At 36.7% G+C, this 12,814-nt stretch overlaps 1 protein-coding gene across 1 annotated transcript in view; it reads left to right on the top strand.

The window, feature by feature from the left end:
- Positions 1-11,524, top strand: part of nfatc3a (nuclear factor of activated T cells 3a) — a 176,429-nt gene extending 164,905 nt beyond the window's left edge. The window contains exon 10 of the mRNA XM_059992800.1: positions 7,483-11,524. Within this exon, the coding sequence (XP_059848783.1) occupies positions 7,483-7,604 (122 nt within the window). The 3' untranslated portion in view covers positions 7,605-11,524. The remainder of the gene's footprint in view (positions 1-7,482) is intronic.
- The last annotated feature ends 1,290 nt before the right edge of the window (positions 11,525-12,814 follow it).

Here is a 12,814-nt window from a genome sequence, read left to right as displayed (position 1 = left end):
CAAAGTGCTCGCTGGCTTGTCCAGGTGGGCGTAGACACAGTTCAGCAAGTAGACGATGGCATCCTCAACTCCTAGTCGGGACTGGTAGGCGAACTGGAGGGGGTCTAAGTGTGGACTAACCATAGGCCAGAGCTGCTCTAGAACAAGTCTCTCCAGGGTCCTCATGATGTGGGAGGTCAATGCCACCGGCCTGTTGTCATTGGAGCCACTGGGCTGTGGCGTCTTCGGTACAGGGTTGAGGCAGGACGTCTTCCACAGCACAGGAACTCTCTGGAACAGGAACTTGAGCTCAGGTTGAAGACATGGTGTAGTACTCTACCTAGCTGGGGGGCACAGGCTTTGAGCACCCTGGGGCTGACACCATCCAGGCCTGCAGCCTTGCTTGGGTGGAGATGTTTCAACTGTCTTCTCACCTGTTCAGATGTGAAGCCCACCATGGAGATTTCAGGTGAGGGAGAGGTGTAGTCATGAGAGCAGGGTGGGGGGCTGAGAGGAGGGGTAGGAGGGGAGAGTGGAGTATGTGTTGGTTGGGGGCCGACAACAGATGAATCACTATACTCAAAGTATGGATATACAACTGCAATAAGCTGCCTCTAACCCTAAGCTAAACTCAGTGCTCTGACTGATAAATGCCAGCATGCTAAACACCACCTTGTCTGGTTGTGCAGCCACTTTTGACGAATTTTGCACTTCTACTGACATAGGACATGACAGCTTCTATATATTTAAAATATGGCTAAGCCAAGTAGTAGCTACTAAAAACTTGATTTGCTTCAATTGAACAAAGTAGAATACTTAATGACGAACTTTTTCCTTTTCACAAAGAGCATAAAAAGTAGGTCCAGGAGTAGGCCATCTGACCCATCAAGCCTGCTCTGCCATCAATAAGACATTGGCTGATATGGCCATGATAATTATCTTGGACTCTGCTTCATCTATAGTCTTTTCCCCATAACCCTTAATTCCCCTGAAATACAAAATTTTACCTAACGGTATCTTAACAACACACCCCAGATGCTGGAGGAACTGTATTTAACTGTCTTAATTGTATTTAATGGGGCAGCCTCGACTGCTTCCCTGGGCAGAGAAATCCATTGACTGCTGTCTGTGAAAAGCAGTTTCTCTTCATCTCCATCCTAAGTCTAGTTCCTGAGTCTTAAGGTTATGTCCCCTAGTTCTAGTGTCACGCACCAGTGGAAGCAACTTCCCTGTCTCTATCTTATCTAACCCTTTCATAATTTTATGTTTCTATTAAAGCCCCTCTCATTCTCCTGAATTCCAGCAGTGTCCTCCAACAGCTATTAGCATCTTACTTTGCACTATGATGACAGTCAGTGGAAGGCTTTCTAAACTGGGGTCAAGTGCTGCTGTTGTCAAGTGAGGTTATTCTCAATTCACCTCAAGAATTCAGAGCTCTTATTTTGTCTGTGTTTGAACCAGGTCTATAATGCAGTCTAGAGCATAAGACATAGGAGCAGAATTAGTCTATTCAGCCCATTGAGTCTGCTCTGCCATTCCATCATGGCTGATCCCAGATCCCACTCAACCCCACACACCTGCTTTCTTACCATGTCCTTTGATGCCCAGACTGATCGGGAAACTATCAGCTTCCACCTTACACATGGCCTCCACTGAAGCCTTTGGCAGAGCACTCCACAGATTCACTCCTCTCTGGCTAAAAAAAACTCCCTTATTCATTAATTAAACATAGTAGTATGAAGTAGTGAATCTGAATAATTTAAGCTAATATTGAGAGTGTAATTCTCAGTGTAATAAGCATTTTTAAAAAGAATTGGGTCAAGCATAAACAAATAGGATTGTTACTATTTTCCCATTAGCATACTATTAGCAAATATTAAATTGAGGTAAATGCCATGTAATTAAAATTTCACCTTCAGAGATCGGAATTGTGTTTCGCTTAGATACCCAAATGGTTATTACTCCTTGATTAGATATAAGTCACAGATATTTCTGGCTGTCATCAACTACTTTGAAACATGGACAATAATATATCCTTTGTACATTGCAGAAGCAGGTGTTTCATGTGCACTGTTCAAAGGATGAAAAAGATAGTTGACTAATCAAATTTGAGTTGGCAAACTAGCATATAAATAGGAATCCTGAATTATAGCTTAATAGAGGTGTTAATTTGTAGTTCACCATTTGAGTCCTTTTAAAAGAGCACCTCCTGTTCAAATATTTCTGCTAATTCATAATTTTTCACTCTACAGATTGTCACTTATTTGAGACTAAACCTCTTTTTTATTTTGAAAGTGTTATCAACTTGAATACATCAAATACACGTTAAGTACTTTAGGAAATCTCACTTATCTTTTTAGCTCCCCGTTAATTCCGAAAGAGTTAATAGTGTCTGTTTTTCATATGTTTGCACCATGCTGTGTTGTAAATCTGACAAGCATTACATGTTGTACTTTGTTTAGAATGGATGAATAGTTTTTTTCCCCCCTCCATAAAGCAAACAGTTGAAAAGACGGAAAGATGAAGTATGCAGATCAGGTTCTTTGGTTATAAATCCAATTATAGATAAAGATGGTAGATTTGAGACTTGAATCTGAGACTGGATGTGGCACACAGGTATGCTATTTGATAGCAAAAATTGATTTCTACTCATTTTTAAAAATTGAAACAGTTTTGTTCCTTCTTGAGCATTAAGATAATTTTATAATTGCCGTCTAACATTGTGGGACATGCTTGGCTAGATTGAACCGGTAGCAATTTTGACAACGAAAGATGCATGTGAAACAATTCCACCTTTAAAAACATTTTTTCTTCATAAAAAATTACCAAAAAGGTGCAACTAACAATAGGCAACTAAGATTTTGCTTCTTGAATACTTTTTGGTGTATCTTACAGACTTTCAGCTGCTGATCATGACAATCACCATGAAGTTTCCCATTTTTAAATCACGTACCTCATTTTTTTAGATCACCTATTTTTGTTATTTAAATACATATTTCAAGTCAATTAAAATGTTGCCCACAATGTAAGCTGAAACTTCTTGTTCCTTATGTTGGGTATGCACAGGCAGGGTGGATGCTACATGGCAGGACAGGTTTTAGAAAGGCTATAAATTTTTGTTAAGGATTTCAATATTTGAGACAGATATTTCCCAGAATAACCAATGCCAAGATTAAGGAAGGAATTTTTGTTAGTCCACAAATCAAATAATAACAAGCAATTCAAAGAAATTCTAGTGGGACTGGAGAAAATTGCATGGATGGCATTCAAGGATGTTGTTGAAAATTGTCTTGGCAACTACAGAGCACCAAACCACATGCAGTTAGTTGACACCATGCTTCAAGCATACAAAACCACCAGGTGCAATATGTCACTAAAGATTCATATTCTGCATTTACTTTGGAGCTCTCTTCTGCAAATCTTGATGCTGTCAGTGACAAGCATGGTTTAAGATTTCAACAGGACATTCCAGTCATGGAGAAATGGTATCAGGGCAACTGAAATCCATCAATACTGGCTGATTACTGTTATACACTTAAACGAGCAGCCTCAGGCACCATGAGGACAAATGAAAATCATCAACAAAACATTTTTAGCTTAGTTGAACTATTGCAGTGTCAGTGCCATTATTTAATTAAATGCATTATGTTCAACATAAATTAATTTACTGTTTTTCGAAATTCCTATGTGATTTCAGTAGTCTGGAATTATATTTGTGTTCAAGTGGTGTATCATAAACAAAAAAAAAACTTGAGGAAGCAATACAGGCAGTCCCTGGGTCACATATGAGTTCTGTTCCTGAGTCTGTCTTTAAGTCAGATTTGTATGTAAGTTGGAACAAGTACATCTGGTATTATTTAGCGTCAGTTAGTCAAACGTTTGTCTTAGTATATAGTATATATTTTACCTCTCTATGCATATAAAACACTTAAGAAACGTATGTATTCCAACAATTAAACCACCGTGTTGCTTAGTAATAGTTGTAGCTTTCATCGGGGCAAGGCCTTTCACATGTTCCATTATTCTCACTTTATCCGTTATCGTTTAAAATTGTTCTGAACGTTGACCAACTGTAGCCTAACACTTTTCCAGTGACCAAAGGCGTTTCACCTCTTTCCAAACGCTTCATTATTTCCACTTTACTTTCAACCGTGATCACTTCCCGTCAATGGAACAGAAACACTGCAGGCGGCGGGTCCCGAGCTGCGCTGGCTCCCAAGGTCTGCTGGGTCCTAAGGACCACCGCACTGAATTCCCTGGGTCCAAAAGTCCACTGCACTGAGACAGGCTAAATGGGAAAGTGGGGGTTGTGCTGGGTTTGGGTATTTGATCCTCCACAATATTCCGCGTGGGAATTTAAACTGGAGGCGGTAGTTTTTTTTTAACGAGGTCGAGTTGCGAGCTCGACATCAACCCAGCACAGATGGTATGGGAGTCACTGGATCAACATCAACCCGGCACGGGAGCAGTCTGTCACTAGATCAAACTCAGGAACCTTCGTTCTTGAGCCCAGCACTGATCTCACGGTGCCAGCAGCCGACCGGAATGGGGGGTGGGGGGGAGAGGTCAGGGTGAATCTTATTAAGAAAAATTTAAGCCAAATACAAAGTTAAACACTCAACACAGTGTCAACGCCAATGACTTAAAATGGCGGACAACGTTCTATTTCCTCGGTTCGTAAGTACGAGTTGTCCGTAAGTCAGACGTTCATAAATCAGGGATCACCTGTACTTTAGAAAAAAAATTGTCCAGTGTTATTAAAATGAGTGACCTGTTTTCAGCCTACATATGTGGCTTGAGGAACTGATAATTTTATCCATTTTCTTGTTGACTGGTTCATTTACAACAAGAACAAATTATCTTGCCTACACTAGAGGCTGGTAGAAAATTGTGAATCTATATTTGTGAAAGAATTAGGTATTGGTTTCTTTACAAATATTCAGTTTTATTATTTCCATTTTTGATTAAGGTTTATTAACTTCCTTAAAAGTAAAGAAAATAACTTTGAAAATATGATGTCCAAATTTCCCATCAAGGGTTGAATTTCGGTATTTAATTTTGCTATTTCTTGTCATTGGACTATTTCTTAAAAATAAATCTCTGGTTTAAAAAGAATTACAATCATGATGGAAATCTAATATGAAAACAGAGAGTAAAGTGGATTCTGGTTAATTGTGCCAGGCATCATCTGGGGCTGCTGCTTATTTGGGACAACTCTTAAAGAATAAAAACAAATCAAAAAAATAGCTGGGTTTCTCTTTATTTATATAGGACAACTATGCTACTAAATTGGAGCAGGAGATCTGCTGAATAAGTTCAAACTAGCATCTGTCGCCCACACTTGTTTGGCTGTTAAACGCCACACCATACTTAGAGCAAACAGTTTTTAAATAGCATCAGTCATGTGTTTGTCTTCAAAAAAACAGTGATTTTTGTGACTGATAGTTGGCAAAAAATAAACAATAAGACAATTCAGAACTGTTTGCTCACTGCGGGTTCATGCATTCAGGCTTGGAGAAGCCAGGAAGGGCTGAAAGTTAAAATTATTTCACTACTTCAAGTTAGGAACTGCAAAGAATTTGAAGATAGTGACAATCACCTTGAATGTTACAATGAAAATGAAGATTTGGAGGATGTAATCATTAACAGCATTGTATGAAGGCTGAATTGTATGAATTCAGTTCTGAATTGTCTTATTGTTTATTTTTTGCCAACTATCAGTCACAAAAATCACTGTTTTTTTGAAGACAAACACATGACTGATGCTATTTAAAAACTAGACCTTGTCCTATTATTTGCACTCAGTGTCTGTGCTGATATTGTTAATCACACACAGTGGATGAGTTCCTCCATCAATAACTATTAGGAACTAATAAAGTTTTGTAGTACTATTGGTAGTGTTTTTGTTCGTTCTGTATTTAATTTAAATACCTAATTCTGTTTACTCTCATTTTTATGCCTTTTTTTAAAACTATTTCCATGAAACTTCAGTTAATTGGGGCTGCTGTTCATTTGGGCCAAAATGTACTGATCCCAATGTGTCTCAGTTAACCAGAATTCACTCTGTTGGAAATTCAGGCATTATCTGTAGTGACAGGAGCAGAGTTACCATATTTGGTTGAAAACTCGTAATCTTATCAGGGAAAGAGAGAACCTCAGGTTAGTTATAAGCTACAGAAGTGGTGGTGTGGCCGAGATGGTTAGCCATTAAGGGAATGTCTCCAAGAAGGGGTCTTAAGCTGCAATGGTGATAAGCTGTTTACAAGGCCAATTACGATGGCCTTTCTCAGCTCGCACAAGAATTCCCACAAAAGTTCCATGTTTCCTGGCTGTCGGCCCAATGCATTTCAGCGAATGAGCAGAAGTTTGTTGCTGTTCTCTGGGATCCACAAGCACATTGATTTCATTAGAGCAGAGAAACAAGAATGATTTATATAAATTGTTTTCCTTAAATTAGTGCAATTTGTTAAGTGTTTTAAATTTTAAGTATAATTTCTTATTTACCTATTAAAAACATTAAAACAATGTGAGTTTTGACGGCTGCCAAAACTAATGGCAAAATTGCCAGCTGACAAAGACTTTCAGCTAAGTTTCCTGACTAGACCTTGTCGTAAAGTGGCCACAGCACTCTTGTCTTTTGAATCCCAACCATTACTCATGGCCACCCTCACAATTTTAACACCACTTGGCCAAGAGTGATTGTCCTCTGTACTTGGCTTGGCTGAAGTAAATTTGGATGCACTTCCACTTCAATGTTTTTGGCAGTAGAACTCAATGCTTCAAAGTGCCTTGTAGCTGGGCTGTATAGATGGTGTTTTATGCTACTCACTACTTTCTTTTAACTTGTAGGGTAAGCAATTATTTTGCATGAAAAACTAATAAACAATTTACTTATTCAGGGGGTTGACTGTGAGATGAGAACATTTAAATAACTACATATGTGCAAGCATAGCTTGTTAAAATATTTACTTGAAGTCTGATACTTTAAAATTAATAAACAGATCAATATGCTACATGAGAAAACAGGAATAAATTACAACAGTGCATTGATCCATTCATCTTGCTGTTGGAATTGATAATTTTCCCCATGGTTGTGCTCCAAGTGATATCAGTAAGGGTGCTACTATTGATTTATTAATTTAATATATTGTATTAAAATAATGCTATTGTTACAACATGTTATATTAAAAATAAGCATTTTAAAAACTCTTCATTTTTAAATGCTAGTGTGCTGGTAAGGCCAGCAGTTCTTGTCCCTCCCAATTGCCTTGAAGAAGAAAGGTGGTGGTGAAATGCCTTCTTGAATAGATACAATCCTTGTGTACTCCTAAATGCTGTTCAGATAGAATGTTCAAACGTCTTCATCAAGATTGAACGCCTGTTGAACTACATTCTTGTCAAGTTCTTTAAACTGTTAATATTTGACATAATAATTGTAATGATTTTTTTCTGGGATTATCTATTCCTGGAAATGTTCTTACTTTTCTTCTTTCTCTCTGCTAGTGAACGAAATTATTGGAAGAGATATGTCACAGATTCCAACGTCTCGTGCAACAGCGGCGCATGTGCAGTCACAGTGTGCCTGCCCTGAAGCTTTGGAAAATGAGATACCTGAAGGAGTTTAATGTCAGCTACAAACAGCATGTATTTAGTTGTCTTGCTGATCTTCGTCAGGTTGATGTCCAACATCAATCCCACCCTCAACCCCAACTTAAAAATTTGCTGTGCTTCCAACATTGTGGCCTTTTATAAACTGGAACAGTTGATCCGTGCATAGTTCTACAAGGGGTGCTGCAGTTCTATACTGAAGTTTAACCATATGGTGTCAGTCCTGCATTGTAATGTTCCATAAATGCTGTCTTCTGTTTCCTGCATTTAACAGCAACATGAATAATAACTCTGAAAAAACTTAGAGGTGACTTTAATCTACTGTAGCAACACTTTGAGAGTTTGCTCTTCTTAAGTAGATTAATTCAAATAATGTGTTGTATATGGATAATGTTGTACTACAATTAAGATAATTTGAATCTGCTGTAGTACCTACCTTAAAATATTACACATGTTTTAAGCTAAAGTGGGGTTTAGTGAGGTCTGTGGTTTGGTGTTAATACAAATAGATGGTAAAAGAATTGCTGCAAATAGTGACATCTGCATTTTGTCATTCTGAAGGGTGCTTATTAAGCTTGTAGGTTTCTTAACAATGAAAACTTCCAGAGATAAGTAAACCTGCCCAGTGTAGCTAATATCATGAAACCATCGTGTAAAAATGATTTAACAATTTATTTGTTAATGGGAAGCAAAGCCAAATGTACGATTGCATTTGTTTATAAACTTAATTGGTATCTTGTAGATTTAACAGACCATTCCATCATGGAAATATGTGGTCAGGATGGGGAGGGAGGGTGAAGGAAACAACATTCCAAATTGAAGGAGTTTTTGCAACTTTGTAGATGTTCAAAATAGCACAAATACAAGCGCCTTACTAATTTAGCTTTTAGAAGTTGTCAGAAATAGAATTAATGCCTTTTGTAACAGATGTATGGAATAAATAATTTTTACTATGTCACAATTTAAGTTGAAGCCATCAAATACAAGTTAAAAGACAAAAGTTTGCTGAGGATTTTAAGTGCTTTGGTCATTTGCAAAAACCCATGTGACTCACAAATCTCCACTGGCTAACTTCATCTGGCAAGTCCCATGAAAAAGCAGTCATATTAGCTGTATATGCAATATGGAACTGTGGAGAAAAATAGTACTTTGTTCACTTAGTAGCACTGGTAATCTGTTTTTATATATAATTAGGATTGTTTAGATCAGATATCAGATATTCTGAATTACATTTTAAGTAATTATAGATGGAGTTATAATTCATGACGTTTGTCTTTGGTAAAGTGGAAATAAAATTAAGAAACAATTGGCATAAATTTTAGGTTGTAACAGTGATAAAACTGTCAGCATTCTCTGGCTTAGCACCATAAAATGGACAGCAAATTAATTTTCATTGCATGTGCAGTTTAATGTAGACAGAATGTTGCTGTTACTAGTTGGGTTCCTTGCAGGTTGTATTTCACAGCCTTTACCACTAGACTTGAGGAAAATTGGTCGAGATAACAGGATGGTATTTAAGCTATTTTCAAGTGAACTGAAAAATATGCTGAAAATATTTTGCTTTTAAGTTCAAAATTAGTTTTTAATGATTAAGATAACGATGGCTTAACAAACTTTCTGGCCCAAAAACTAAATCTCTCAAATAAATATTTCAAAATATTAGTGGATTTTAAAATATTTATTTTTTAAGATGTTTATTTATATTTTAGCTTCTACCATAATCGTTTGTGTAAGCTCCAATCTCTATTTTTCCAACAGAAATGTTTAAAATGTTTGCTAAAAATTGTAAAATTGTGTCTTTTCCTTTCTGGTTTGCTGTCTAAGAAAAAGTTTTAATATGATTAGCTAGTCAACCAGCTTGATGTAATTAATTATGGCTGCCAGTTCATGTTGAACTGATGCCTTACAGCAATACCCATCAGAAAAGGAAAGAATCCCACCAATCCCAAAAAACCACTGAATTGTTTTGTGGACAATTTTTTTTTTGAGATCAATAGCAAGTGCCATTACTTCACCAGTAAGTACAAAATCTGGGCCCAGTTTTTCTTCTCAGAGAAGTTGTGCAACATTTAAAGGACTAGCATGTGGAGTAGTTGGTCCTGTTTGCTCAGCTCCATAGCAAACTGAATCATCACCACCTTAAAAACAATGCAATAGTCACTTGTGTAGAATGCCAGTCTTAGAAAACATTTTTAAAAATTAAAATTCAAATGAAGCAACTCCTCTATTGGTCTATTCTGTATTTGTTCTTTTATAAAATGCACACTCAAGGGCTGTTTTATAAAATAATACAAATACAGTTTAAAGAATGAGACATGAAATGATGTAATGCAGAAAATGGAACAAAAGTTGCTGTTATTCTTGTCAGGATAATTTATTTTTTAGGCTTGGAATGTTAAAAAAAATCATGTTCAATGCAAAGCAAAAAATTGACACCACATGAGGAATATTAAAAAAAACACAAGTGTTTAATTTTACTCGCCTTCTGATAAAACAATTTGAAGGACAATCTTGATTACTGTGGGACTCAGAAAGAGTCCTATTTGTAATTAATAGGGAGTTATTTGTTTTGAGTTTTTACATGTTGGGTGTTGATTTTCTAACTGCCAAATTGCAATTTCACATGTGAAAAAATAATGAATTTGTTAATGAAGCAGGATTATATTTGATGACCCTGCTCTCAGTTTTAGGAAGCTCTGACCTGAGTATCTTTTCTTGCACAATAGTGAAAGGTTCCATTGTTTTCCTCTTCCTATGCTGAACCACTATGATAAACATCAAGCTTGGTTTAGTTCACATTGTATCGAGCACTTATTGCAAAAATTAATCAATGATGACTTGTACTGCTTTCCTGCCTTAGCTTTTGACCTTGAATATCATAGCATGTGGAATTTGCAATGATTGGCATACCATGTGAGTTGTCCTTGCGAATTCTCTTAAGTGACTTGTGAAGCTGTACTATACTAGTGTACAGAAGCCTGTAAACTCCCCAGAAAATCCTATGCACTGAACCTCCCGTTGCCTTCAAAATTACCTTGACGCCTGAAGACATAGAAATTCTAGAACTGCTTTTAAAAAAAATCTATAGCTGTGGTCATCCACTTCTATATAACTGCTTTGTCAAGGATTACATACAAGGTCTTAATAGAATGGCGTTTTGTTGGCTCTTTCTTTAATAAGTATGTAGAAAGCAACAACTTCGTGAATCTTGTTTGTTTTAATTGATTGTCATAAAAGCACAGACTTTAGGCTATGCAAATTCAGCTTTGTTAACAGCACAGTGGAGTTTTGGCCTGTTGGTATTTAAAAAGATAAGCTGAAATTATGGTGCCCTCTGAGCTGACTGGATGTGTATTTAAAAAAAACACTCGTAGAACTTTTGGAAAGCTGTAGGGAAAGCCTTAACACTTTATTCAAATGCTACAGAAATCTGTAAATTTCAAAAAACTTTGGTTGTATTTTAGTAAAAATAAACTACATTAAGGGTACTGGATTATAATTGTGTTAGTTATAAAAAGGATGGAATTGGGATTGTATAATTTGGAACTGAAACTGGCTTCAGTGCAATTATGTTCATCCTTTGGAAAACATTACTGTGTCAATGGAACTGCCATCCTTTTTTTAACCAAAGAATAAAACTTTCACTTGCTGGTGTGAACACTTGCTTTAAAACTCTATTTTTGATACTCAAAACAGATGTCATTCCTAATGGTCGATTATTCAACAATTGTATGTTTTGTAGAAGGAGCAAAACTACTACAGGCTACGTCAGCTATTTTGCAGATGTTTACAGAGCCTTGTAATTTCATGTACATTTTGTATTTTTAAATTTTGTAAGGAATTTTAAGATTGCTGTGCTGTTGAGAGACATACAAATGAAGGAACTTACATCTAGGCTCTTAAATCATAGTGTTTAAATAAAATGTAAGATGTGTAACATTGAGTGCTTTTATCAGTTACTTGAAGTACAGGCAGAAGGTTTTAATGTTTTTTAAATTATTATGTATTTCACATAAAAATATACAGATCTGAGAAGAATATGGCAAACTCCATCTTAATTAACAATCAAAGGCTATGATGTCAAACCATATAGTTTATGGTGGATGATGATGTTCCATGCTTTTCTCTTGAAGTTGTTGTACCTTAATAAATGAATGGAACTCACAGTGCAATTCAAGAGGCAGCTCTTAGGCCATGGGGAAGAGGCAACTACAGAGAACTCTGGTGAATAATTTGCTGTGGCAAACAGGTAGGAGACACATCTGCAGCAATCAGAAACTACGAAGGTACTGCTTTTACTCCAATCTACTTCTGACTACAAGTTACTACTGCTTAGTTCGTATTGTTTCGGTTAGACATGTAATTTACTAGGAAGAAGAGCTGGGGAAGAAACCACTGGGAATGGTCTGTGGCATACAGAGTTAGCTAAAAAAATCTTCTTGTTCCTCCAACAGTCTTTGTTCTTCCAACACCCATTCCACGTGCAATTGCTCCCTCCTACACTAAATCCTGTCCTTCACACAACCCCAATTTCCCCCCTTTTCCACCTGTAATTCCATTCCCTCAAACTTATTTGCACAACTCCCAAATCCAGTCAACTTGTGAAATCCTTTCCAATTATCATAATGGGAAAATCAGAAAAAACTCTTTTTGCAGGCTTCCTTACAACACCTATTATTCTGTGCTACACAACACAAACCTCAAGAATAAAATACTATGGTGTGTGGACAATGCACAAAATTAATGCGAGCACCAAAATTATTTCTCCCTTTCTCCAACTTTGGCTGATAGAAATTATTTAAAATTTAATAAATATTCTTAACAATCTCAAGGGAAAGATTATTCTTAAAGCAATCAATTATAAAATATTACTAATGCTGTTACAACTGTTCTCCACCTCAAAACAGTTTTTACCACTTTGTTGAAATGAAAAAGAATTTAACTGCTGCTGGAAATCTGAATGAAAAATGGAAACTTCTAGGAAAACTTAGCAGATGAGGCAGCATCCATGAAAATCACAATGTTTGGAATCTGTGCCAAAGAAACTGAGAGATGCAAAGTACAGCTAAGGCTAGAGGTCTAAGAGAAGAGAAATCTAGGGGTATCCAGGAGGCTTGGCTGCATTTATGAAGAGAGATGACTCGAGTTAACATTTTAGCTTGACAATTTTATATCTGAACTAGCCAGTCACTATATAGGCTTAAGGAGCAACTCTTAACTATGAACA

This window comes from Hypanus sabinus, chromosome 17 (genome assembly GCF_030144855.1).
Source record: "Hypanus sabinus isolate sHypSab1 chromosome 17, sHypSab1.hap1, whole genome shotgun sequence".
In the NCBI taxonomy this organism is placed as follows: domain Eukaryota; kingdom Metazoa; phylum Chordata; class Chondrichthyes; order Myliobatiformes; family Dasyatidae; genus Hypanus; species Hypanus sabinus.
The sequence above is the reverse complement of the archived record's forward strand: the minus strand, read 5'-3'. Positions and strand labels throughout refer to the sequence as shown.